This window comes from Larimichthys crocea, chromosome VIII, assembly GCF_000972845.2.
Source record: "Larimichthys crocea isolate SSNF chromosome VIII, L_crocea_2.0, whole genome shotgun sequence".
NCBI lineage: Eukaryota > Metazoa > Chordata > Actinopteri > Sciaenidae > Larimichthys > Larimichthys crocea.
Window position 1 is genome coordinate 20,353,840 of NC_040018.1, and position 25,838 is coordinate 20,379,677.

The following is a 25,838-nucleotide window of genomic DNA, read 5'->3' on the forward strand; positions in this document are numbered from 1 at the left end:
TCCATCCTGTGTGACTGCTCAGGAATAAGTGTTGAGCATTGTACCTCTTTGTGTCTGAGTGCTGTTTATTGGCTGGTATCACAGTGTTGTTTATCGGACGTGTTTGGCTGTGGTCAGCTCTACTGCCTATCTCGATTACACTTCCGCAGTTTCACTATCTATTGATCATTATAGAGAAACTGGAACTTTTAATCGAGATTTTGATCAATGCCATAATCAAAAACAGATGAGGTGCTCAGGTTTGTGCGGTGTGTGTGTGTGTGGTATGTATCTAAGTCAGTGTGCTCCTGTACTGTAGTATCTACGTATGTGTCCAATTAAAGAATAGACAGTCAGACTTTTTAATTATTTATGGATCATTTAAAGCTGTTTTTTTTTTGTGAAGTGATTTACAATTCAGCACTTGAGCCACAAAGGGGTAAAAAAAGAAAATCTTAATCCTAAATTTTACCATAATAATTTCATAGTACAGCATAATCATTTTCCAGATTCTTACTATGTCCTAACATCCTTACATTAGACAAACTGTATATTGCTATATTACAGCAAATACAGTAAATATTCTACATAATATAACTCACATTTACTGTTTTGTAATCTTCAATATTTAGCATGTATTATATAGTAAATGTAAGTGCAAGAAGTGTTTTTCCAGCAACATTCACAAGAGATTTGTGATCGCAGATCTACTCTGCTGGCAGGAAGACAGATGTGCCTCATTTTAACATCATTTTGAATTCAATCCTCCTCTATCTCCAGCTGACCTCCCAAGAGGCAGCAGATGCCTCCTGGAGGTTATTGAGCTAGCTGTTTTTTTTTTTTTGTTGTTGTTGTTTTTTTAAAAGGGGGGCTTCTGAATCAAACCCCCAGGCTATTGAGATATATGATGGGAAGGTGAAATGCTTAGGAAGTTAATGGACTGTGATCAATGACTGTCTGGACAAAATACATGTTCGCTGTGTAGGAGTTTGTATTTGATTTGGGTGGAGAAGATAGCCGCACTACAACATTTCATTTCACACCATATCTTTCCTGGTCCAGGTTGAACCTGCTAACCTTCTTTATGCTGAACTAGATACTGTCGAGGTTGAGATCTTTGCTGCTTAAATGATGATAGAGGAGGTAGAGAGAAGAGGTAGAGAAAGCCTATTGAGGTCCAAGGCTGTGAATGCTCTTTAGATTATGAGAAAAAGAAAAAAAAACAGAGAAGGAAAGCAAAGCAAAGGCGCTTATTGGTGATTTATCCTCATCTACACAGTACATACCCACTGATTTCTCTGTGCTAAGCCATCTTGAGTTGCTATGGCGACCAGGTGCCAAGTGAAGATACTGCAGACCTGTAGCACACACAAGCACATTGCAAGCATATAGGCTCTATAGATCCTGAGGTATGTGGTGGTTTTAAATGTAATCTGCTTTTGGGGGTACAGATTGCATATGAACTATATGCATATAAATGTGGCCATCCATCAGATTTTAATGAGACATGTATATTCATAGGTGCGCACAGGCGGATGTATATTTCTTTGCTGAGATAGGCCTTATGAGCAGCTATAAAGCAGCAAGAAGATGACTGGATTATGTGAAGTGAAGTTTGTTAAATCACTCATCCTAACTGTTTTTAACGTGTGCAATATTCTTGAGACAAATATGATACCTTGCAAGACTATCAGTAGCCTCTATCTTACATCGGTGGGTTTTGTTAAAGTTCCAGATTTTCAGACTTCCTTCTGTCACAAATGAGATGTTGTTACTTGTTACGTGATCTCCTTCCTCTTTCCTAAAGAATAAAAGCATGGAAATGATTCATCTATCACCTTGTTTCATTATCTGGCCGTGCAGTACTCTCTGCAGCTGTGTCTCTGTTTTGACTGAAAGAACAGTGACAGTATACTGTATGTTGTACCGTGTGGTCAGATGAGGCAAACAATCCACTGACATCTGTAAACTAAGTGCAGAGGATTTTAGTAATCTGGTTCGAGAAATTAAAACAGTCCAAAGTGTTCTGATGATGACAGAAATAAAGGAAAAAGCTAAAGCTAAAAAATGGGTTTTAAAAATCAGCAATTATTGTCTTAGCTATTATCACAAACAAGGCCAGAGCTGGAAAACACTAAAAGCTGAGCTTTATCTGCAACATCTTTACTATGAATGTGAATAATGCATAATCATTCTCAAAAATCACACAAAAAAATAACATGGGGTTGTTTTTACTGCAGCACTATGAGCATATCTGGGACATATGATGGTGCTTTTCCACCAGAGAATAGCATATTGTCAGTGTATAATGTGGAAGGGTATAAAATGCTTTTTGAAGAGACACATTTTCATCTTAAATAAATACGGACAGTGCGTCATCAGCATAAAAATTCACACTGCAGTCAATTAGAGGCATACAAATGATGTTTATTATGATTATTTTTAGATGACAACAAATGTAACCATAATGGAGCACTTTGTATTTCTATCCTAGTTTTAGGAGCAAAGATTTAACACTACCTTCTTGTGAACAAACAAATCAGTACTAAGGGATTATGATTTTTTAAATGATTGCAGAGTTTCTGCTTAACAGTTTTATAATAAAATACGAATCTTTAGAAACAAGTATTTTATAGAAGATAATAATAAATATATCAATAAAGAGACAGAGAATGGTGGATCTGTGTGTGGCATGTGACCACCTAGGGTGTTACTGCTGCTGTCACAGCACGTTGTGTGCGTGAGTGTGTTTGCCTGAGGGTGTCCGCGTTACAGAAGGAGACAAAAATCATGAGTCCCTTCAGTCACATATACCCTCTTTCTCACTCCTTGAGCCTAAAACCTCTTCCCCTGCTTTGCCTCTTCTTGTCAGTACATCACTGGCCGCCCACAGCGACACGTGCCAGGAGGGGGACATGACTGTCATGTTCCTCAAAGGAGCACTTTGTGAATTATTGCTCATTTCTTGCTGGTCCTGGCTGTCGGAGTTCTAGGTTTGGTTTGGTGGAGACAGGCTAGCAGTTAAATAAAGGAGTCTGACAGCTAATAAACCTCGTAACATTGTGGTGCAAACATGCACATTGTAAACCACATAATGTGTTTTACTGTATAGATTGTAAAACCACATAAAAAAACAGATGGTGCCAGTTGAAACTTGGAAAGGAGAGCACACTTTTATTGATTTCCCCATGTGTATTACTCACACTTAATATCCCAAGTATGTGAGTCGAGTGTGTTTTTGTTGCAGGATATGATGATGATGTGCATCTTTAAAATGCTTGGATGTGTGATACGCTGACATTAATATCTGACTATCCTGTCCAATTAACATTACAGAGTGCCTCATAATACATTGCTGCTGTGCAACTTTACTTTTACAAGTGGATGGTGTTCGTGTGAATCACATTATCAAAAAACATTTTTATAGTTTAAAATGCTCTTTATAGCTAAATGGAAATATTAGCCTGCTTGTCGTGATTTACCATTGTTAATAAAAAAATATATATGTCACATAGTAGAGTAGATATAGTGTGTGTGTTTTCACTTTAAATCAAATTGGGCCTCACTAGCTCACATGCTGCACTCGATGGCAAGTCTTTCTACTCACAGGGAGATAGAAGTGCAGCTAATGAATTCTCCATCATTTGATAGAGATCTTTTGATCTTCAATTGATAACACTGACACGCAGAATGAAATGTGCAGTGTAAGCCAATGCTACCCAAATGGAAAAGTAAATAATTACTTTTACTGGCCTAAAAATGCATGTATCTGGCACATCTAAACATTTGTGTCTTTGGTCTTGGTCTAGATACATGGGGCTACAAAAGAGAGAGAAAAAGAAGAAGTGAGAACACATTGGATTTAATTACTTATAATTGCTCACTGCTTTCTACAAAAATCGGTCACAACATCATTCAGCTGCACATCCATGACGAGAAACTGCAGGAGGAACACTAGAAATTGATTGTTTTGGTTGGGTCGTCTTTGATTTCATGTTTTTCATCCAGCATGTAAGAAAATTACTAACGGGCACGCAAGTGTGACATTTCCTGTCTCCACAATCAGATACCGTCAGTGTGTGTGTGTGTCTATGTGTGTGAAATAATCAGTAAAAAAGTTGTTGAAAAGTGCAACCTCACATTTATAATCTCTGCACATTGTACACACATTCATCATGTAGTGTGTATGTACCTATTCCCTCATGCAGTGGTATGTACACAAAGCCTGTCCAATTTGCTGCCCATTTTTCTCATTCAGATAAATGGAAGTAACTCACAGTGACCTGTTTACATAAGAAGGCATGCAGAACTGGCAGGGCAGCTGACAGAGACACCCTGAAGGAGGCGGGCCAGCATGTTCTGTTTTGTCGGCCTGTGTTTCTCCACGTTTGTCTGTGCGTGCAGGCATGCTTGTTTGTGCGCTCGTGCAGCCGCGTATTTGTGGAGGTATTCAGTTGCGCACGTCAGTAAAAAAGAATGAATGGGAATAAAAGAGGAATGTGTGTGTGTAGCGGCGTCTGTGCACACACGTGAATGTGAATTACCTAATGAAGTCTTTGATGCATTCTCTGCTTCCTGCTTGGAGGCCTCCGGTGCCAGTGCTGGTGCAGAAATGGATGCTGCTAATTTTAGCATCTCTGTGAGAATCTCTGAATGTGCAAGAGGGAGAGAGAAAGAGTTGACAGAAGGAGGTAGAGCTAAAGACTAAAAGAGAGAAGATAAAATAAGAAACAGAAAAGGAGGAGGATGTGAATGACACAATGGCTATAGCTGATATCACTGTCAGATTGATAAACACTCAAAAGAGCACTCAGTGATTCAGTGACCACTGACAGACAGAGTCACATGCTATTTAAAGTTCAGATTCAAATAAATCAGCCGTCAGGTGGTGGGGAGCCAGCTCACTGAACCTCACATAAGTTAAACAGAACAGATAAAAGAGGAGGAGATCTCCCATTTCACTAGAATCAAAAGTGTGACTTATTAAAGGGTAAGCGTCAATAACGTCACTGGGTTTACCATCAAACAAGGATTCCTTATCAAGAGGAGAAAAACTAGTGCTGCTACTTGTGGGATAAAGTTCTGCAGTACAGTACATGCTGTATATCCACTGTATCGCTGTTTAATGGCTGTGGTCTCTGGAGCATGTCATTAAAGATCCAATGCTCCAGCAGCCCATTAACTCATCTTCAGCCTGTTGGAACAGCTTCACTCCATAGAATATTTTAATTGAATTTGAATTAATGTACCTTTTCAACAGGAGATTTGTTTCCACAGAAAGACATTGTTTACGGGGCTGGGACGTGGCTAAAGGCTGCGTACTGTCCTGCAGTGTGATTTTAATAAGCTAGTCTCTTCTCCAACTCTTAGTGTCTAATACTTTTTGTGCAATTTTCAGTACAGTGCTGCCCACTCAATCCTGATCTTTCTGTGCCTCAGCTAACCGCATCTGACTTTTTATATTGATGGAGGTTATTTAGCGCTGAGTGAGCGATGCAGGTAGTGCATTTATTTCATGCATGCAGATGTCATAAATTCTTAATAAATTCTCTCCATCAAATGTAATAACTTTGGTCAGTCCCATTTAAAAAAAGATTATCTTGTGGTTTCCATCTGTTGGAAATGATTTTGTGCTACATATGAGTCCTGTAAATTCTCTCTCGTAAAGAAATCCTTGTACAATATGTTATTTTAGTGTTTTTTTTAATAAAGCTGATAAAAATAAATATTGATTATGAACATATATAAAATATATTATAAAAATACAATTCACTTTACTGAACCAGGGTGGACTCTTACGTCAAGATTCAAGAATACTTTACTTGTCCCAAGGGAAATTTGTCTTGGACATAAAGGCAGCCACATAAAAATACATAAAAATATAGTGCAGTGACAGACATAGCACTAAAGTGCATGCATACATTAGTAAGTCATACATTTGGCTGTGTCCTAACACATTAAATGTTTGAGTCACATCAATAGGAATTAGTGTCTCTGTGGGCTCTGGTGTTAGACCAGAGCTGTGTCAGTAGGGCCCTGCGATACATCTTAGGAGGCCCTTTGACAGAACTGGGTCAGAAGCCAAGATGAAGGAATTATGTCACAGAGAGAACTATACTGGCCTGGCTGCCATTCTGATCCTCTAGCCTTTTGTCTCAAGCAAATCTGTCTAACCACACACTCCTATAGATATATTCACTGAATAATAATTAGAAGATGGAAATGCTGTGGTGAGCTGCTGCAGTTCATCATAATATCCACGGCATTTAAATCAATGAGGCAGAGAGTGAGTGAGTCTCCTGTGAGTCTGTCTGTCCCTGTGGGCTGAGTCAGACAAGATGACATCCCCACCAGGGACCTTGAGCCTACTCCTCCCTCAGGACAGCCCACACTGTTTACCACCAGCAGGGCACAAAGGCATACATGAACATAGAACGCTGTGTGTGCACACAAGCAAGAAAAATGTAACACACAGAAATGGACACACAGAGGGCTCTATTTAAATGACCTGATTGTAATGTGAGGTAATATGCATACAGAGCACATTCATGCACATTTGATACTTTTGTTTATATATGGTCGTATATATATATATTGGCAAGAAAGCAAAGAATAAAGTAGATTATGAATAGGATGGGTGTGGCGATTAATCATTAGCCAGTAACATTATCTATTAAGCAGCTGTGCTAATCACAATAACCCATAATGAAAATGTCTGACTAAATGAAGAAGAGAGGTCAGTCTGGCCTCTCCGGGCTTGTTGTCTAGGAAGTAGAGAGTGGCAAGGTATGGATGTACAGTGCCACAAGCCATTTGTGTAATTGCATAAACAGAGAATTGACCATTATACAGTAATGCAGTTTGGAAGACAGGCACTTAAATAGATGAAGTGTAAGTTGTCCCTTCATCACTATAACCAAAACAATTACAGTCTACTTCATAGTCATAATTCTGCTGCATCACATCAGATGGCAGTGAACAATTGCAACAATCACACCTGTTGTTGGATTTTTTTTAAAGTATAGATGTGGGAAAATGAGGGAGGAGGGATCTCAGTGATGCAGAGAAAAAAACTATTTTTTTTATTGAAGTGTGTGCATCCAACGCAGGATGTTAATGTCAGCGTCATCCATGGTTTGCAGTGCATAAAACCAGTGAAACACAGGCTTATGATGTGATGTGCAAAGAAGCCTGTCATGTTGTTAATCTTGTGCATCAATAATGAAAACTGCAAATGAAGCTCATATATGGATGATAAACAATGACAATTTTTTTGTTCATTACAGACCAGAACGCTTTGTGGTACCGTATTTGTATGCAACTACTGTATTCGCTCTTCAATCAGCCATACAAAATGATAAAACATATGTCATTGTACCTCTGCATGTTCTTTGTGGCACCACAGGAATTGCACATGCATACACATTATGTTTAATGCTTTTGTATTTTTTTAATGTTACAATCCATGTAACACCATGAAGAGGCTCCAGGAGGTTGCATGAACAGCATAAATAAATATAAACTGACTTACCTTCTAAAATGACAGATTGCCCGTTCGAAAACTCTGACACTTCAGCTTTACAAAATAATTACTGTTGTGGCGTGAAATTCTCCAATGAATGCTACATTAATCATACTGAAGTTCGGCAGCCTGTAATTAATTTGAGGAGGCCTTGATTGTGTTTGAAAACACAAGAAATGTCTATTACCTTCCAACATTTTAGTTGAACTTCTTAGATATAAGAAAGAAAAAAATAGATGACTCATTCCGACGTCAGGCATCTTCTGTTTGTTTTATTGCAGTATTTTTTAAAACAACGCCCCTTGTGGAGTCCGTCACAGTGGAACCAGTGAATAGAAAATTATATCATTTTCATTCATCAGTATGAAAAGAAGCACAGAATTTTGAAAGCCAAAAACTTTGCAAGACTTTTTTAAATCTCTGTTAGATATTTTTATTTCTATCTTCATACCACAAATTTTGAAGCTTGAAAGAAATGTTAATACAGAATATTGGCACTGACAATTATCCATTCCATTCAGTAAATAAATTCAGTCACAAATAATATTGACATATTTTGCGTGTATTTAAGAGTAATGCACTGAGCAATGTTGCTCTAAGATACTTAAAGAAATTTAGTTGAATGAATGAATGAATTTTGAAGTTCTCGTGACCTCTGTTGGCCCTGACCCTCACTCTAGTGCCACCATCAGGACATTTCCACTTTTAGGCAAGGAAAAACAAATGTCAGAGAATATCAGTTAACTCCAGAGCATTCACTTTTTTCTAAAGGCACAGGAAGTACAAACTTACTACTTTTAGCTCTTTTGCTCTCTAAGTACAATACGAACAGACCTATTTCATACTAGTTTTACTTCACCTTGTAAATGAATTTATCTGTAGAAAAACAAAGCACTGACTGGTGACTCTACTCAGATGCACCAAACTTGTTCTTTTCACTCATGCGCCTATATTGTCTTTGGATTTAAAGATGGATTCATGCAAGTTGTTGAAACCTTCTAGTCAAGGTAACATCAACAAATTCTTACTTTTGGCAGTAGAAACAAATTGAACATGTATGTAAACAGGATATATGTACATGATTTAACACACACACACACTGCAAACACTCACACATAGCAAGCTAGCACATTCTGTCTGACAGCACCAAACAAAACACCTGCTGACCTCTGCTTTTCTGTCTCCAAACTGACCTCCATCTGCTTCCTTTAGGTGACTGTGAGTGTGTGACAGTGAGGGTGTGTATATGTGCAGTCAGAGCTTAGGGCAGAAAGGCTGACAAACTGTGATTGTGTGTGGGTCGATCCTGTATGTATATAAGCTGCCTTGCAGTGCCAGCTCTGTTATTAAAGCGCCACTGCCACAGTGGATCCCTCTGTTCAGATATTACGCAGCCTCTGCAGCCGAATAACTGTGGGTCTTCTATAGTAAAACAACCTTGATTCAATATTCACAATCTTTAAACCACCTGCTCCTTCTATGACAGATTGAATCCAGGCGAAATCTTAAATCTATCAGCAGTTTCAACCTTTAAAACCACTGGGGCCATGAAGGTTACATGTAGATGAAAATAACTGTAAAGTGCTTATTTACAACATTAAATAATTGGATTTATGAAAATATGTTCAAATCTATATGTGCAAGATGAACAAAGGCATTATCTGTATGAGTTCAACAAATCTCGCAAATCTTTGCAATACAGTTCCCACAGTCTTGCCAGAGCTGTGCATTTTCTGCTAATGAATGTTCTATTTATGACTCTGTTACCTACAGTATGTGTTAAGCCATGGTGGCCATGGCAACTATCTACATACGTCTTATACTGTATTATACAGTACAGTATCTTCACACCCACTCTCTATCTGCTATACTGACAGATTTTCTCAAGAGACCAATAATGTCAAACCTTTAAATGAAATTTGCTGAAACACTATTCTGTCCCATCTAGTTATGCAGTTACCTCAAACCTTAAGACAGTGGTGTATACTATATATATACAAAATTGTAAGTTAATGCTAATTCAACCACATAAATGCTGAAAAAAAATATATCACAGCCTCCCTTTGTCATTTTAATGAAATTTAACCTCACTTTGTTCATTATTCATTTGTATATTATTCACAGGTAAATATGTTAATTATAAATATGTAAATATTTTCCTCTGAGCTTAAAGAAGAGTGTAGCCTGGCAGGCGTTGCACTATTCATCAGAGTAAGCGCTGAGGTTCTTATCAGGATTAAGGCACGACAGCCTGGGTGCAATGCGTGGATTTAAACATGTCTTTGATGTGACATGAATGTATGTATCTTTTATTTGCCAAGAGTGTGTGAATATGTGTGTCTTTTGCATTTCTGCTTCACCATTTAGAAGCACCTGCTGTGAAATTCAAAATACATTTTCCCTGCTTCTTTAAATTTCCAGCATCTTTAGCCCTGTGGAAGATTTGTGTCCAGATAGGGCCAAGTCTCAGTACGGTAAAGTTTTGAATGTCATGTGGATGGATAAAAGCAGATTGTGTTGTGCCAGAGACTGTTCAGAAAGTTGTTATAATTCATCTTTGGTGAAACCAGACTGACGATTTAGCACCAACAAAAAGAGGAGATATCTGTGTTGCCAGATCTTGCGAAATTAGAAGTTAATTTTCTAGTGATTTGTCTGTCTGAAAATGACATTTTAGTGCCAAAATGTTCTAAAGATATGTGACTTGTGAATAATGGGTCCATCAGTGACTGTGGGGTGAAAGAATCGGTTATAATCTATAAGTCAGACCTGTGACTAGTCTCTCCCACGTGACACAGATACGCTAAATGACATTTCAGTGTCGTTTCTAAACCATCTCTTGCCTAACTACAGCCTCATAGAGCTGCTGCCATGGCTTTACCCTCTTACAGAGCCTTTGCTCTTATCTTGCATGCAATGTTGACACACTTGCTAGCCTTTGATCTATATTCTGTTTTATATATTACGCAATGATGGTTTCCTTTATTTTATTTTCATCATACTACAAGTGTGCCCATAATCCTCTATGTTGCCATGATATTTCCTCTATGCTGTTTCTTTTCTTTCTTCAGGAATGTAGCAAAGACAATTTAGTTTACCCACCATTGCAGAATTCTCTTTTTTATGATCCTCTTGCTGTTTTTACTTCATTGATTTCCATCAAATCATCACATCCATTTCTCCTCCGGGGGATCCCATGGAAACGTTTAATTGTTCTGATTTACAGTGACTAAATGACTCAACAGCCATGTCAGCTGACATGAAAGCCTATTCCCATTTTCGCTTTCGTTTGTTTCCAGTCATTCAAGGACTTTCTTTCTGTTAAGGGGGGATGGACACGTTTGCAGGCTCAGTTTTATTTTCTTATTCTTTGATAGCTCGAGGCTGTACATAATTGAGCCTGTTAAGATTAAAAGTAACCACTCCCACCCAGGTCTTTTTTATCCTTATTAAGATATCTGCACATTTCTATCAGTGAGTGTCAGTATGTGTCAGTGCTTGTGTTTGTGTGTTCTTTGCAGGAAGGAGCTGTTCTAAGAAACTGAGGTGCATGCAACAAATTCACTATATTATAGACTGAAAATTAGATGCTGCCATGCTGCCCTTCAATTTCACACAGGTGTTCAGAGTGTTTGACCTCCGTTGATTTACATATGATAACATGTTTGCTTCTCATGTTTTTATTTGCATTACAGAACATGATAAGCAACGCCTATGCAAAAGTACTGAATACATGAATCTTCACTTCAAAGTCAAATGGTTCCACAACGAGTACGTCCGTGACCTGCCGGCCTTCAAGGGTGTTTCGCCCGAGTATTCACTGTAAGTGTCCTCTCATTTTTACACATATGCACAGTACATGCAGAGACACAGACAAATGCATAGAGCTTTACATTATGTTATGATCAAAAGTATGTAGATGGACCTCTATTAACAATTAGTTGGTTATATTACTTAACACTGAGTGTTTATTTCTGTGGCTAATCATAACCCAGTTTGTGCTATTGGTGAAACAAAAAATGAAAATCCTTATAATAAAGTCACGTCAATTTTATTTACATAAATGGGAGAAAAGGAGGGACCCGTGTATTGATCTCTGTGGAACTCCACATGAATCTGTTTTGTAAGCTGATGTAATATTTTTCTATACCAAAACGATTTACAGCATCTTGAATAAAAGGAGAAACATTCTGTAATGCTAAGTCTCAGTCATGGTATCTACGATCAATTTCTGGTTCAGACTGAATCTGTAAAACTGTCATGTTCGTATAATCTGTGCTGGCAGTCTTTAAACAAGTTGATCATAAACTGTTTTGAATGAGGAAACAAATTCATAACCTAAAAGGATGCGTTAGTTCTTCTTTTCACGTATTCTCTTCATCTTTTCCATTGTGCATGCATAATCGTGCAGAAAAGCAGGGATAGCTGCAATATAAACGTGAAATGCAAGCAAGGAACGCAATGCCCTCTCTCATCCTGCCAGTCTATCAGAGTAATGACTCTCCCTCCCCGTCTCCAACACTGTCACTCAAACACCATCTCTAGCAGGATTGATTCTTCCAGAGGCATACACATCATACAAGCACACACTTTCACACACACTTTCTCACACACTTTCTCACACACACACACACACACACACACACACACAGTCATTCTCTTCTGTCTGCCTGTCTCTCTTCTCTTTCTCTGTCGCCACGCCCACCTTATTTATTGGCTTTCCCTCCTGTAGCCGATGCCCTTAGCCAGAGTACAAAGCAGTTTGGGGGGGACATCCGTTGCTCGGAGGACAAACTCAGGCACTATATTAAACAAGGAAATGGCAAAGTGAAACAGACAGTACAGCATTATTATTCAGCTAACAAATGTACTTCCTTACCCGACTCATCTGTCCCGGCCTGTCCTGTCCTCTGCTGTCCTCTGTCTGAGCCTCATAGTCTAATCTGTCCACAAACTGAAACCCGATACCATTGCCTGCATGAATTGCAGCTTTGGCCAAAACCCACACTGAACTCTGTTAGGTCTTTTCAGGATACCTTTTTAAATGTAACACAATCTATTTTCATTGATCTCCCATAAATTCTGTGGTTTTCCCTAAAATGTTTAAATAGATAAAAAGCCTTGGTCCTAGGATTGTTCGAATAATCAACATTGACTCATCTGGTGCCCCAGACAGATGAGATGAACCAAATGCTAAAAAAAAATACTTTTAACTATGATTTGAACCTTCAGTAAAAGAGTGCTTTTTCTTTTTTAGGTGGTTCGAGCCATTCGTCATTCAGTGGCTTGATGAGAACGAGGACGTTGCTATGGATTTCCTGAATGGAGCACTGGAAAGGGACAAGAAAGATGGAGTGAGTATACCACTAAAGGTTTTTTTTATATTTAACCTACCAATCCACTTAAGACCTCTTTCTTATTCACAGGAACAGACTGAACATAGCTCTTGATGAAAGAGGGTGTAGTGGATAAAGGCCTTTAACACAAAAGTAAAAAGCACTCCTCTCTCAGAGAAATCACCAGCAGATGAATGAAATTCCAATTATAAATTGATAAAAAAAGGAAGCAAAGAGGAAGCAAAATATGATTTTGAGGGAGGTAAAAGTCATAGAGGCAATAATGAGAGGAAATGGAAATGTGTGTTTGGCCCAGAAATAATTGCAAGTAATAATATTGAGTGTATTATTTTACTTCTATATGTATTTTTGTTCATGTGTGTTCATTTGTATCTGAAAAAAGACATGCATGTGTTTTATGTCATCTCTTGCAGCTAAACACATAAAAGTACTATGCATTGGTACAGCTAAATTTAAACAAAGTTTAAGTTAAACAGTAAAGCTTTTTTATTTCAATTAAACTCATACTTACTTCAAGACAGTATAATACTTTTAAAGCCACTAAGATAAGATGTACTACACTAGTACTGAATACACAAAGTGTACATTTGTATAATATCTTCTGTGGTTCTGTATCACCTTTTCAACTCAATCTCCTCATGAGCTTGAATACTACAAACTTAGAGAGAGAAAAGGGGAGACATGAAGTTTTAATTTTGTAGAGGTTTGTCAGTCTGGCAGGGTCTAAACAAAAGACATGGTGCTTCAAGTGCAGGATCCATTTTTAAGTAATACAGTCTGACTATGTGGTCTGTTTAGTTACACAGTTTATTATCTCCCTAAAGGTCACGTTCACTCTGGTTCACTGTAAGTTGTTGATTGCCATTCGCTGAAAAGTCTAACTCAAAATGTGCAACGACAATGTTAAAAGATAAAACCATCTTGACTTTAACACATGAAACATATGGAGAGCTTTTGAATAAATGCAGGAATTCAAAAGCGTTCAAGAAACTACTCCACATAGGGTGTCATTAGTGCACTTAAGCAGTTACTGAGCATTCACGCATCAAGGGTTAACGGTACATCAACCTGCTAGGGTCATTAGCTCTAAGTGGTCTAGATTCTTGCTCTGAGTGATGTGGTTATGGAGCAACTGGTACATTATTCGAATGTTGTCTGCACTGTCTGAAATAATGTCTCACGATAATGAGCTTAATATCTGAGATTCTACATCTGTCTCTTTCTCCTCACTTTTCTTCCTACTCCTCCATCATACTCCCTTCCCTCACGCCCTTCCCCTCTTTCCTGCAACAGTTCCAGCAAACTTCAGAGCACGCCCTATTTTCCTGTTCGGTGGTGGATGTATTCACTCAACTAAACCAGAGTTTTGAGATCATCAAGAAGCTGGAGTGTCCAAACCCACAAGCTCTGGCTCACTTCATGTGCCGCTTTGCGAAGGTCAGATTCAGTGAAAGTTCCCTCTCAAGCGAATCCTGAATACTCCTGTGGGGAGTAATAACTCACAGTTAAAGAGTTTGCCATTGATCTAAGGAGACTCTGTGGTCTATTTGTTCTATTTGATATTATCTTGTTATTAGGTTGTGACTGCTTTAATTCTTTTTCAGTGAGTCGCAGAAATTCAATGATAGAACAGCAAACAAACTGTAATTATAAAACTGTCTCTCTCCCTACAGACTATCAACAAAGTTCTTCTGCAATATGCCGCAATCATATCCAAGGACTTTCCTTTGCATTTGAGTAAGGAGAACGTGGTAAGTTCCCACTCAAAGTCTGTAAATGTTAACAGCAAAGGCTGGTCAAAATGCAAATATGGTAACTCAGGTAATGGTGTTTCCATGATAACTGTCTCTAACAGCGGTTTGTATGGAGACCAGGTGGAACACATTTCAGACAGCAGCCCTGTCTGTTGAACCCTGCCCTGTCTTCTGTAATGCTCTTAAGAGTGTCTTTATTAAACCCCATGCAATTATTCACACTCACAGCTCATAGCTGATAGGGAAAAAATCATTGGTATTTTCTGTCCATTGTTTAATGTGACAGATGACTAAATGCCGTCTTCTGAGTATCCTAATTATCCACGCAGGTCTTTGTAGTTGAAGTGAGAGATAACACGCAGGGTATGGCAGATGTTTCTTTACAGTGTTGACAGGCTCATTACAATTGGCCAAGAGAAAACATGAAACGTCCTTCCTCCCAGAGACAGGACTGAACAGACAGATGATGAAAAAAGGCAGACGGAGTTGCAGAGCAGCAATATTACATTAAATTTAACCAGATCTCTAATTTGCTACATATACAGCATATGGCCTAAATCATAGCCATCTGTACCAGAAACATAAAGTTTGTCTGTCTTTGCCACCAACACACTGAAACATACATTAAGAGAGGGCAGTGTTATTTTAAACTCAAAAATCAAATCATTACATGCAAATCTCTGCCATAATGTGGAAATGAGCTGTTAAAAGTTTGCTCTTGTTTGCTTTAAGGATAAGTCTAAAGGGGTAAAAGTATACAATATTTACCATAAAAAACACCATGATAATATGGTGATATCATGAAAAATGCTTTTCAAAGAGAAAAACCAATCATCTTAAGAATCCAGATTTTTCTTTGTGATACTAATAATATTTGCAGACAGACGTGTTAGCTTAGCATCATCCTACTCAAACACTATTAACCCACTAAATATTGTAAATGGTAAATAGCTGTCTTTTTTCACTCTTTGGTATCTGCAGCCAGCCTCTCGTTATAACATATCCAGTGAAATTGCTAGCAAACCAAACCCTTTATTCTCTATGTTTCACCCTCTTTCAAGTTGGTAATATGTAGCTGAGGAAAATTTCCATTGTTCTTCAGATCCAATCACTCCAATACAAATGTGTTCATAAATCTAGTTGACTCATTATGTGTTGCCGCAGAGACGCTATTGGCTGCTTTGCGGATTCAAAGACACCAATCATCCTTTGTCTGTGGGGTGCAGAGTGATTATTTTAGTACCACCCATTACCACTGTCATAATTTTGGGGTGTTGTATGTTTGTCAGTTGTTTTTTGGGCCGATAATGAACATAATATGTGAGTGAAAACTGAAGTATTATTCATAGTCTCCATATAAAGCAGTGTGATTAATGTCTGTCATCTGTTAAACTTGTTGTGGAGCTGAGAATCGATAATGCCTGACATATTCAGTGCAGATATTTCTCTCCCTCTTGTATTATGTATTGCATTTCCCAGCTGGCTGTCGACGATGTGTTGAAACCTTGCATCTTTGTATAGATGATGTGTCAGGAAATCAAAACTGATGGGTTTGACAGTTTTTACCCATTTGACGTTTTGCAATGTGTTTTCAATTATATGGGCCAGTCTCAAGCTCACAAACTGTCACGGCACAGTGTCAATAGCTGTAAAAAAAAAAAAAAAAATAGGACATTGAATGTAGGATGTCACCAACATTAAATATATATTTGATGTTCTTGTCACACATACATCATACATGGACAACACAAAACAACCTAGTTATATTTATTCTTGTACTTTCACAGCCCTGCATCATCCTCAACAACATTCAGCAGCTCCGTGTCCAACTGGAGAAGATGTTTGAGTCCATGGGTGGCAAACAGGTCTGTGCATTCCTGTGTAATAAGTGTATATGTCTGCTATGCCTGTGTCAAGTCTTGAGGTAATTCACTTTCAGTTGAGATTGTCAATACTTTAGCAGCATATAAATTATTACATGCAATACTGCATTGATCTTTGTCCTACCACTGGAAGGTCAAACCAGGGGTGTATTTAGTCATCTGGGGGCCCAAGGCAAACCCAGTCATTCGGGCCCTCCACATTCTCGTACCTGGTAACATAACGTAACTAAATGCATTTCTACAAGTGCTGAATTTTAGTTAAATTTTGACAAAAGGTGAGTAAATAATTCAGGCCACTCTGCTTTTGAAATCTGTTACAATTTTTGACAGCTTAATTCACTAATAATATTTATCATCAAACAAAGATTTTGAATCAACTAAACAGTGTGAATTTGTGAAAATTATCCTATTTCCTGAGCTAGATAAAGTCCTTAAAATCTTTCTTGAGGATTATTATCCAACAAGTTAATCATCTCATCGCTTTTACTGTAATTGATAAGAACATTAATCAGAATTAAATATAGTTTACTATTTCAACCGCTTTAATACTCTTCATGATGAAAAGCGCCACTTGTGTCACTCTCCATTTCGTCTCCTCCTCGGCTGACACTGACAGCAGTGCTACTACTGGCAAGAGCGCCTGGTTCTTGCTGTTGTCGAGTACCTAGATTCGGTGTCATTATGAAAAAGGTTGACGCTTTTTGTAGTTTTGATAAAAACTGTTTACTTTCCTCTCGCCTTCTCCTCTTCTCCGCTCCACTGGGATAACTCTGCTTTATTTTTCTCGACTCAAAACCGCGCCAACAAGTTTGTTTTGGTACCGTCTTCCTGAATCAAGCCTGCACATGCGCATTAACATGGAATAGTCCATTGCATGAAAAGGGAGGGAGGAGCTGTCAAAACGATTATGATAGATTAAGCATTTTTATGGATTTTTAAGCGCGCGAATTAACACTAAAACAATATTAATTGCTTTAAATCGAAGAAACCTTTATTAATCAGTTTTTATGAGATGTCTGCGGGCCCCTGGAAATCCTAGGGCCCCAGGTAATTGCCTGTGTTTGCCTAATGGTAAGTCCGCCCCTGGGTCAAACCACAAGGTTAGCTGAAGAACAGCTTCCCCGGGGTTTCAACGGAGTCAGTGTTTTGCTAAAAAACACTTCAACACCGATGCCTGATATTATGGAGGCTTAAACCTCCATGCTCAGATCGGCACTCTGCTGTGAAATAAATGCTTTGTCACGATTATGTAAATGATTATTTCAGATGACCTTTCATATGAAAGTGAATTGACCTCAACAGTGATGTGCTGTAATCCTTCCCTTAGTTCTGTACTTCAGCATCTAATAGACTAACCTGACATGTAGTTCAGTTTGCTAATATCAACTTTTCAACTCCTGCCTCTACTACTATTCCTACTACAACTTTGTTTGTGTCCCCATCATAATTTGCCCACTTCTAATCCCCCTTGTGTTTAACACGTGTGTAAATATTGAGTTAAAACCCTATAAGTCTGTGTGTTGGATTTGAACATGATTTTTTTCCCCTGTCAACCTGTCAGTCTGGCAGTCTAACCTGAGAAGCAGCAGCTTCGGCTTCTTATGACTTACACGCATGTTTCTCTTCAATATCTAATGCCTGTCTTGCCTTGCGTTTTGTCTCCTGTCGTTGTGTCTTCTGTTTCCCCCCCGTTTCCTTTCTGTGCTCTCTCTCTCTGTCTCCAGGAGGAGGGGGTTGTGTCCTTCTGTAAGGTGTGTGCAATAGGACTCGTCAACACCCCTTCCCACCATATACCAAATGATACGAGAAAAACCACGCCCCCTCCCCCTTTGCCTCCCTGCCACCCCTCACGCTCCTATGCTTCTCACCCCACCCCCAACCCCTCCAGCCGCATGTGCCACAGAGCATACGGAATCTGAATTACCCATCACGCCTCTGGACAGGCTGCTCAAGCTCACCATCCCTAGCGCTCTGGGGATAGTGGCTCAACCCACCCGATCCCATCTTTATTTTTAGCTTGCTTTTTTTTTTCCTTCTGCCACTTCTCTATCCATGGCTAATTTCGAAGTGCGATATTTACTTTAGTTTGTTGTCCCCTCCTTTTTCCCCAAAGCAAAGAGCAGACTCAGAGGCTCACCAAGTGGTTGGCTGTGGTTTTGATCATATCTATCCATTCCCCAGGCTGCAGCCACAAAATGCTTCAGACAGGATTTTTCAGGCTGTGCTTAATGAGCTTCTCAAACACTTACAAATGTCTCCAGCTGTGCCCTCAGCTCAAGGTGCTGCTACCTCCCCACCAGTTAGCAGATCTAGACGTGGATCATTACCAGGCCATTATTGTCGGAAGAATAACGACACCAGAAGTCTTTACACCCTGTCAGAAAGTAAAGTTATGGATATTCATTGTTAATGGACAATCAGGCATATCTTTGTCTTATCTGCAAGTCATTTCTCTTGAATACTAATTATACAGCTAAGGTGTATTTCAGGTGAAAGTTTTCCCCATAGTTTCCTCTTTGCACAGTAGCCTTTTCATTACAGAATATGTCCCTATCAGCAATTAACTGCCAGAGAGCCAATGCAATTACCAAGTGCAGTTATCATAGCATTACCAATAACAGAGATTAGCAATAATCTTCTTCAATGCCCACATTTATACAATAGTCATGGAGTGAATCCCCAGATTGGTATCAGGCTTTATTTTGAGAGCTGGCCCTGTTTGTTAATATGCTTTTCTTACTTTAGAAATGGTGGTTTATTAAACCTTTATTTACTTGCCAATGTTTAGGACAAAGTTTGTTTCAGACTAACAGCCTGCCAATGAGTAGATATTGTATTGTTGAAACAGGCAAAGCTGGGCTGCTGTTGATAGGCCGTCAGCCAGGAAAGAGTTTGTACACTCTGAATGTTCATCTGTGTTAAATGAAACTAACTACCATGGCGGAGTGGGGTGCTCCAAAATTTGGGTTTCCTTTTGCATAAAGTTGAATTACCATACTGACAAATGTCTTTAATTACTGAATACATGTGTAAGAATTTCTTGTAGTGTTGTTGTTAGCAGTCAGTATACATTTATATATATAATGACATTTATCATTTTTTTTCTCGACATTATATCCTATTTGCAGGCTAATTCTAGACATTATCTTTAACCTGACATTTCAAAAGATGAATCTTTGATATTTTCAAACTACAATACTCCCTCACTTGGCAAGTCAAACAAATGTCTGTGACTACCTTTGAATGGAGCCCTTTCTGACAAGATCACAGTCTTCAGGTAGACATTTGAGTATCAGGAACCACGCAAAGTCAGAATGGAATTTTCTCCTCTCATGAGGTGACAGGTGTCTTGGTTGATCTAACAGCCAAGTGAATTTCCTGTGCCAGCATTCCCATTAGGACACTGTTCTTGGGAAAAAAAAAAAAGAATCTCAATTTCAGAGACTGCCAAGCTGCAGATTAGAGGCTTAGACTTTCCGTAGGCCAAGGGGAACTGATAAAAGACCAACAGTATTTTTCTGCTATCACTTGAAAATATGTTATCTGTTATTCAAACAGTAAAAAAACAACTCCAACCTCAATGGGCAATTCTTTCTGTGACAGAAAAATCTCACATGCTGCAGTCCTTTTCATTCATTCAGGTGACAGCAGTATGAACACGTGCGCATATGAACAAGCATACACACATGTATACAAATATGTCCCATTTGTCTCGCAGATAGAGGCATGTCTGCAGAATAGCAATGTCTATAAAAGGTGAAACATCCGCTTCCCAGCTGAGCCATCCGCCATTAAAATGTGTGAGATGAGCGGCTCTATGGCTAAGCTTATCGGGTCTAATGTAACGATCTGTTATGCATGTGGTGCGGTGCCTGGCCTCACGCATCCATCTCAGGCACTGAGTCTCAGCGACATGTGTTCTCCACCCCCATCCAAAACATCAATATTTGGACATTTGTACATGGCGGACATGATTCATAAGAATTAAGGCAGACATACATAGATGCACTCATACATGTTACTGACACATAAATACACACACACATACACACAGCACTGCACAAATATCCCATATCCACTCATCCATTTTCTCAGAATATGCCCAAAACCACAAACACACACAAACACAGACATCTGCACAACCATCACATGCACATGCATAAATATGGCACTGCAGAAACCCAACACATGCCATGCATGGGCATATAATCCTGTGAATCAATTTTTGCAAATGTGTTTGTGTGGGCTGGTATTGAAAATTGTTCATTGCAAGCCATGTCTGACTTGTAATTATATCGTACTGTAGATATTCAGGCACATTATAGATGAAAAGTATAGTCACACCTATAGAATAAACAAATGCAGAAAAGTTGCAATCAATCTTGTAGCGTAACCAACAAATGATCGATGGTTTGCCCTGCAGCAACCATTTTCTTCTTGAATATTAAAAATAGGATTTCAGAATCAGAACCTTTATAGATTCATGACAGTAGGTTTTTGTTAAAATGTTGAGGCTGCCTGACAGCATATCCTCTCCACTGTAACTTTTGTAGTAGTGCACAAAAATGTTCCCTTTTGAGAGACCACTAGCCGGCTGTTTCTTTGCTGACACCATGTCTCATGACTCGGCAAGCAGTCATCATTGCAGCGTTGGGAGGTGAGCCGTCCATTTGTATTCAGAACATCGCTCGGCACAGATGGCAGGCAGAATGAGTGGGCTGCCACCAGCGAGGCAGGTTATTCCTGTGCCTGTCGTCCCCACTACCCCCCTAAAACCGCCACCCCAGTTGAGGCAGAGATTCAGAGGTCTAGTCAATGTGGTCTAGTATATGAAATGTAATGATGTAGTAACTGTCTGTCTTTTACTGACAGTTGGATGCAGAGGCCAGTGATCTGCTAAAGGAACTGCAGAATAAACTCAACACGGTGCTGGATGAACTCAGCGGAGTGTTTGGCTCCAGGTGAGCATTAGCGTGACTTAATGTGTGTGTTTCTGTGGGATAATTTTCATTAAGGTTAACATCTCTATGTCTTGTTCTGTGAAAGAGATTGTGCTAAAAGACAGGCAGTTTTGTTATTGACAGGCAAGTACTCAAAATATAATTGACTGGAGTTCATGCTGTGCACCATGCTCAGTGAGCACAGCAAGTTGCTAAACGTTTCAGCTTGAACAAAAGACACCCCTCTCTTAACACCTTTTCAATAATGTAATAGGACCAGCAGGGGTGAGCTAGCACCTTCTCAAAGTTGAGTTGCTGATGCAGCCTAAAATATGAACCTGGTAACAAGGATTTCAAGGATTGTTGTTTTCATCATACAGTTTCAAACCTGTGATCGAGGACTGTGTGAAGCAGATGAACCAGGAGCTGGTTCAGATGAAAGGTTCGGCCAAAGGAAGCAACGCTGCCATGGATGCAGAGACTGTCCTCCGGCCTCTCATGGATCTTCTGGATAAAAAGTAGGTATACACTGAATGCAACCTTAAAGTTTAAACTCTAATCTTACATATTTCTTTAAACTACTCACAGTTGTCTTTGCAGGGTGTAGCAGTGGGGTCCAATTATTTCAGTCATATCACCAATGATTAAAACATTTCCTCTTCCTCTTCACTCAAACTGGTTAAACATTGAATACATTTTAGCGTTTTCCTACAGTACCCACTTGTTCATGCCCAGTCCTCTTAAAACTAAGGACAATGTCCAACTGGACAAAGTGGGAAACTGCCAACGGCCCCAGGCCACAAGGAGCACCAAAAGTCCTAGATTTACTGCATGCTAATTGGTTTTGGTTACTTAATTAATGGCAATGTGTTAGAGACTACTGAAGTACAGTATGAGTTATGGTGAATCCTGCATTACTACCTAATGTTGACCCTGTCAAAATAGTTTTAGCTTTATTGTTCTAATTGAAGCAACAGGTACAAAGTGCATTGAGATTGTAAATGAGCTGTCAGTAGGGGTCCAACAGCATTTTTTCCACCTAGAGACCCCTAACAGGTAAATCCAGCCATGTGTGCCGCTCAAGTACCAGCTTTTACAAAAGTGACTTCATGGAGAATTTTGTACAATTGTGATTATAGTTCTCAAAGTAATGAATGTAGAATAGGAAATCCTTTTTTGTACAACTTGTTCTATTCACTATTTCTATGTTTGGGTTTGTTTTAGCCCCTTGCAATATTGTTCATTCCTGAATGAGAAAGTAAGCTCTATAAAACTGCAATTATACAGTAACAATGTTTCTGAACAAATTAGTTTTTATATCGTACATATAAATGAATTGATTATTCTTTTATCTGCTATATCTGTTATATTAAATGTGTCAGTAACTAACTAATGACACAGAGTACAATGTTTTTGGACAGAGCAGGACTACTTGTGTATTGTAATGATGATGCCATGACTCAGTAGTTCAACTTCCACTCATGATGAGTTTTTTCAGTTCCATTTTATTTCCATTTCTAATTCCAGTTTTGTTTTGATAAATGAATACAAAATCAAATTGCCTAATAAAATGGATACAGTGCAGCAGTATAATAATCACTATTATTTTGCATTATATGTGAATGTCTATTAATTCGCCCTCAGGAGTGTATTTACTTCTGTGGCATTCTTGAAAGAATAGTGATGATATGGTTCAGCTGAGCCTCGAGAATTGCTCTCAACCATTTGTCAAAGCGACATTGAGGCCAATGGAGTATTACAGGGAATCCTCTTAATGATATGGAAATACCAAATCCTTCCTCCTGTCTCTGAAACCCTGCTTGCACAAAAGGGTAAGATTAAAGAGTAAAGCTGCAGCATTTATTCTATGAATCCCAGGTGTTTTTCTTTATTTAATCATATTATTCATGAAGATGTCATCACTTGGAGCTTCACTTCAGCTTGTTGGTTAAGACTGTTGACCTGACGAATGCTCTTCTTTTGCCCCTTTGCAGTTTGATGTTGTTTGCCAAGATCTGTGAAAAGACTGTGCTGAAACGAGTCCTCAAAGAGCTATGGAAAATAGTGCTGAACACCATCGAGAGAACAATTGTTTTGCCTCCACTGAATGACCAGAGTGTGAGTTTGATTACCTGTCTCTTTCTCTTTTTTGTTACTCTTTTCATCTCTCTGCCTGCCCTCCACCTCCCTCCTCTCCTCCACCTGTCTCTCTCTTATTTCCTCCATCTGTTCAGCAATCTCCCTCATAACACTCAATTTACTGTACAGGAGATGAAACAACATGGCATCTCTAAATCTTCACACACGTGGAGTGAATATTTTAGTACAGTTAATCCTTGTGTAAGAGCCAGGTTGACATTTTTCATCTTGGAAATATCTCATTTCCGAGATGGAAACATGAAAGTGCAGTCTAATGCCGTCATGTCAAGCAAGTTTTTAAGCATTTTCCTCTCTTGGCCGCTTGTGAAACACAATGATAGTATGATGAGTTAATGTTAAAGATTTTTCCTATTCATCCTATATTAATTACTTAATTACAATTACACAATTGTTTTTATATTTACTGTATCTATTGAGTATTTCCAAGTTTATTTTCCATGTGTATTTTGCCATAACAATATAATGTTTATCTCTCCAACAGCAAGGAGCTCAGATGATCTTCAATGCTGCCAAGGACTTGGGACAGCTGTCAAAACTGAAGGTAATTTTTGGATGAACCCAAGGCGGGGTGTTGCTAATCTCAGCACACAAATGCTATAATGTTGGATTCCAGAGGGATTTCTCAAAGCTAAGCCTACTTGTTGTCATCTCAGTAAAACATGCATAATGCTTACACATACACTGAGATCTTTGATTATGCTAGCCTTGGATTATGTACTGTATTATAGTGTAGCGTAAACAGCACAACTGAGGTATTACAGATAATACAGATATACATAGACTAAATGCTCTTCAAGAAACTCACTATACAGCATAGAAATCATAGAAATCTGTATTAGCCTCCACACTCCACACAAACCTTTTGTATTAAAATATACCAGTAGAGTGAGTTAGCACCTGAACCAAATTGTGGTCCCGGATTTATTTTATCTCCACATTTGGATATATGGATTTTGTCACTTGGAAGCATGAATATATTGTGGGCTTTTGTATTGTACAGTATCACTCAGTGCAACACTATCCAGGCCGTTATCTAATTGCTGATGTGCTGATGACCCAAGAAAGTTCAGTCCTTGGAGCTCTGTGTAGTGAGGTGTTGGAACAGATCAGTGGTTGCACTGTGGTTTCACTGACAACTGTGGCATGATGATAGTTCAGAGAGGTATTTTAGCCCAAAGTCATACAGGGCATGCTCCTCAATATTTATGTGTGAATGTTTACCTGTGGGCGGCACAGTGGGGCAGTGGTTAGCACTGACAGAGGGTTCCTGGTTCGAACTGTCTTGCTTTGTCGAGATAATGGATGGATGGATGGATGGATGGATGGATGGATGGATGGATGGATGGATGGATGCATGGATGGATGGATGGATGGATGTTTACTTGTTAGTTTGTTCATACCCTGGTTTGTGTTGTGTGTTGTGTGTGTCAGATGTCCTTTGAGGGAACTCCTAGATCAGTACACAGATGGGTGTGTCTTCCTCCTTCTTCCTTATGATGAAATAATGAATTTTTTTTCAAAAGAAAATTAAATTATCCTTTTTTATATATATATATATAGTCCAGTATATAAATTCTCTTTTTGATTTTTTACTCAAGTTAATTATAACTGCTTTGCCGTTTGGTTACAATTAATCACATCCTTACTCACTTATCATTATGTAATATATTATTAAAATATGTATGTAACCTCACTACAGGGGCTACATATAAAATTAATCTGTCAAATCACTTTTTTTCTTTACTTTTTTCAATTACCTTTGACCCATGTAACGGCATGGATTCATGGAACAGCAGAGTTAGTCTGGCTGATATGTTATTATGTAAATAAACAGTATTGTGGCCACCACTTTCATTCGCTTCACAAATCATGTGGTCATTTCAGGGCTGCACTAATCTGCCCAAGAAAATATGTTACAAAGGAGCACTTGTAGAGCTTAATTTCCGTTAACCCTGTAAAGGTAGTTGGAATATTTATTTATTTTAAAGAATATACAATTCTTGATGTATGAGTAATAAAAAACCGTGTCGAAAATTGGGAATAAAATGAACTGAATCCAAAGAAGAGGTCTTTCTTTTCATCAAATAACAAGCACACTGTCCATCATGGGTTTTCATTAGAGAGAAGTATTTCTTCCAGCCTGCAGCCTCTAGTTATTTTGGGGCTCATCACATTGTTTTCACGGAATGGAGAGATTACTGGACCTGAGTCAATACAAATCAAGCAGGCCCAGTCCAATTTTG

The 25,838-nt window shown here is 38.7% G+C and overlaps 1 protein-coding gene across 2 annotated transcripts in view; it reads left to right on the forward strand.

Moving 5' to 3' along the window:
- Positions 1–25,838, forward strand: part of unc13c (unc-13 homolog C (C. elegans)) — a 95,581-nt gene that overhangs the window by 59,468 nt on the left and 10,275 nt on the right. The window contains exons 20-29 of one of the 2 annotated variants that reach the window (XM_019278897.2): positions 11,197–11,323; positions 12,759–12,855; positions 14,152–14,295; positions 14,532–14,609; positions 16,400–16,477; positions 18,220–18,246; positions 21,368–21,456; positions 21,816–21,953; positions 23,430–23,553; positions 24,077–24,136. In XM_019278897.2, the coding sequence (XP_019134442.2) occupies positions 11,197–11,323; positions 12,759–12,855; positions 14,152–14,295; positions 14,532–14,609; positions 16,400–16,477; positions 18,220–18,246; positions 21,368–21,456; positions 21,816–21,953; positions 23,430–23,553; positions 24,077–24,136 (962 nt within the window). The remainder of the gene's footprint in view (positions 1–11,196; positions 11,324–12,758; positions 12,856–14,151; positions 14,296–14,531; positions 14,610–16,399; positions 16,478–18,219; positions 18,247–21,367; positions 21,457–21,815; positions 21,954–23,429; positions 23,554–24,076; positions 24,137–25,838) is intronic. The other variant, XM_010731848.3, reaches the window with a different exon arrangement.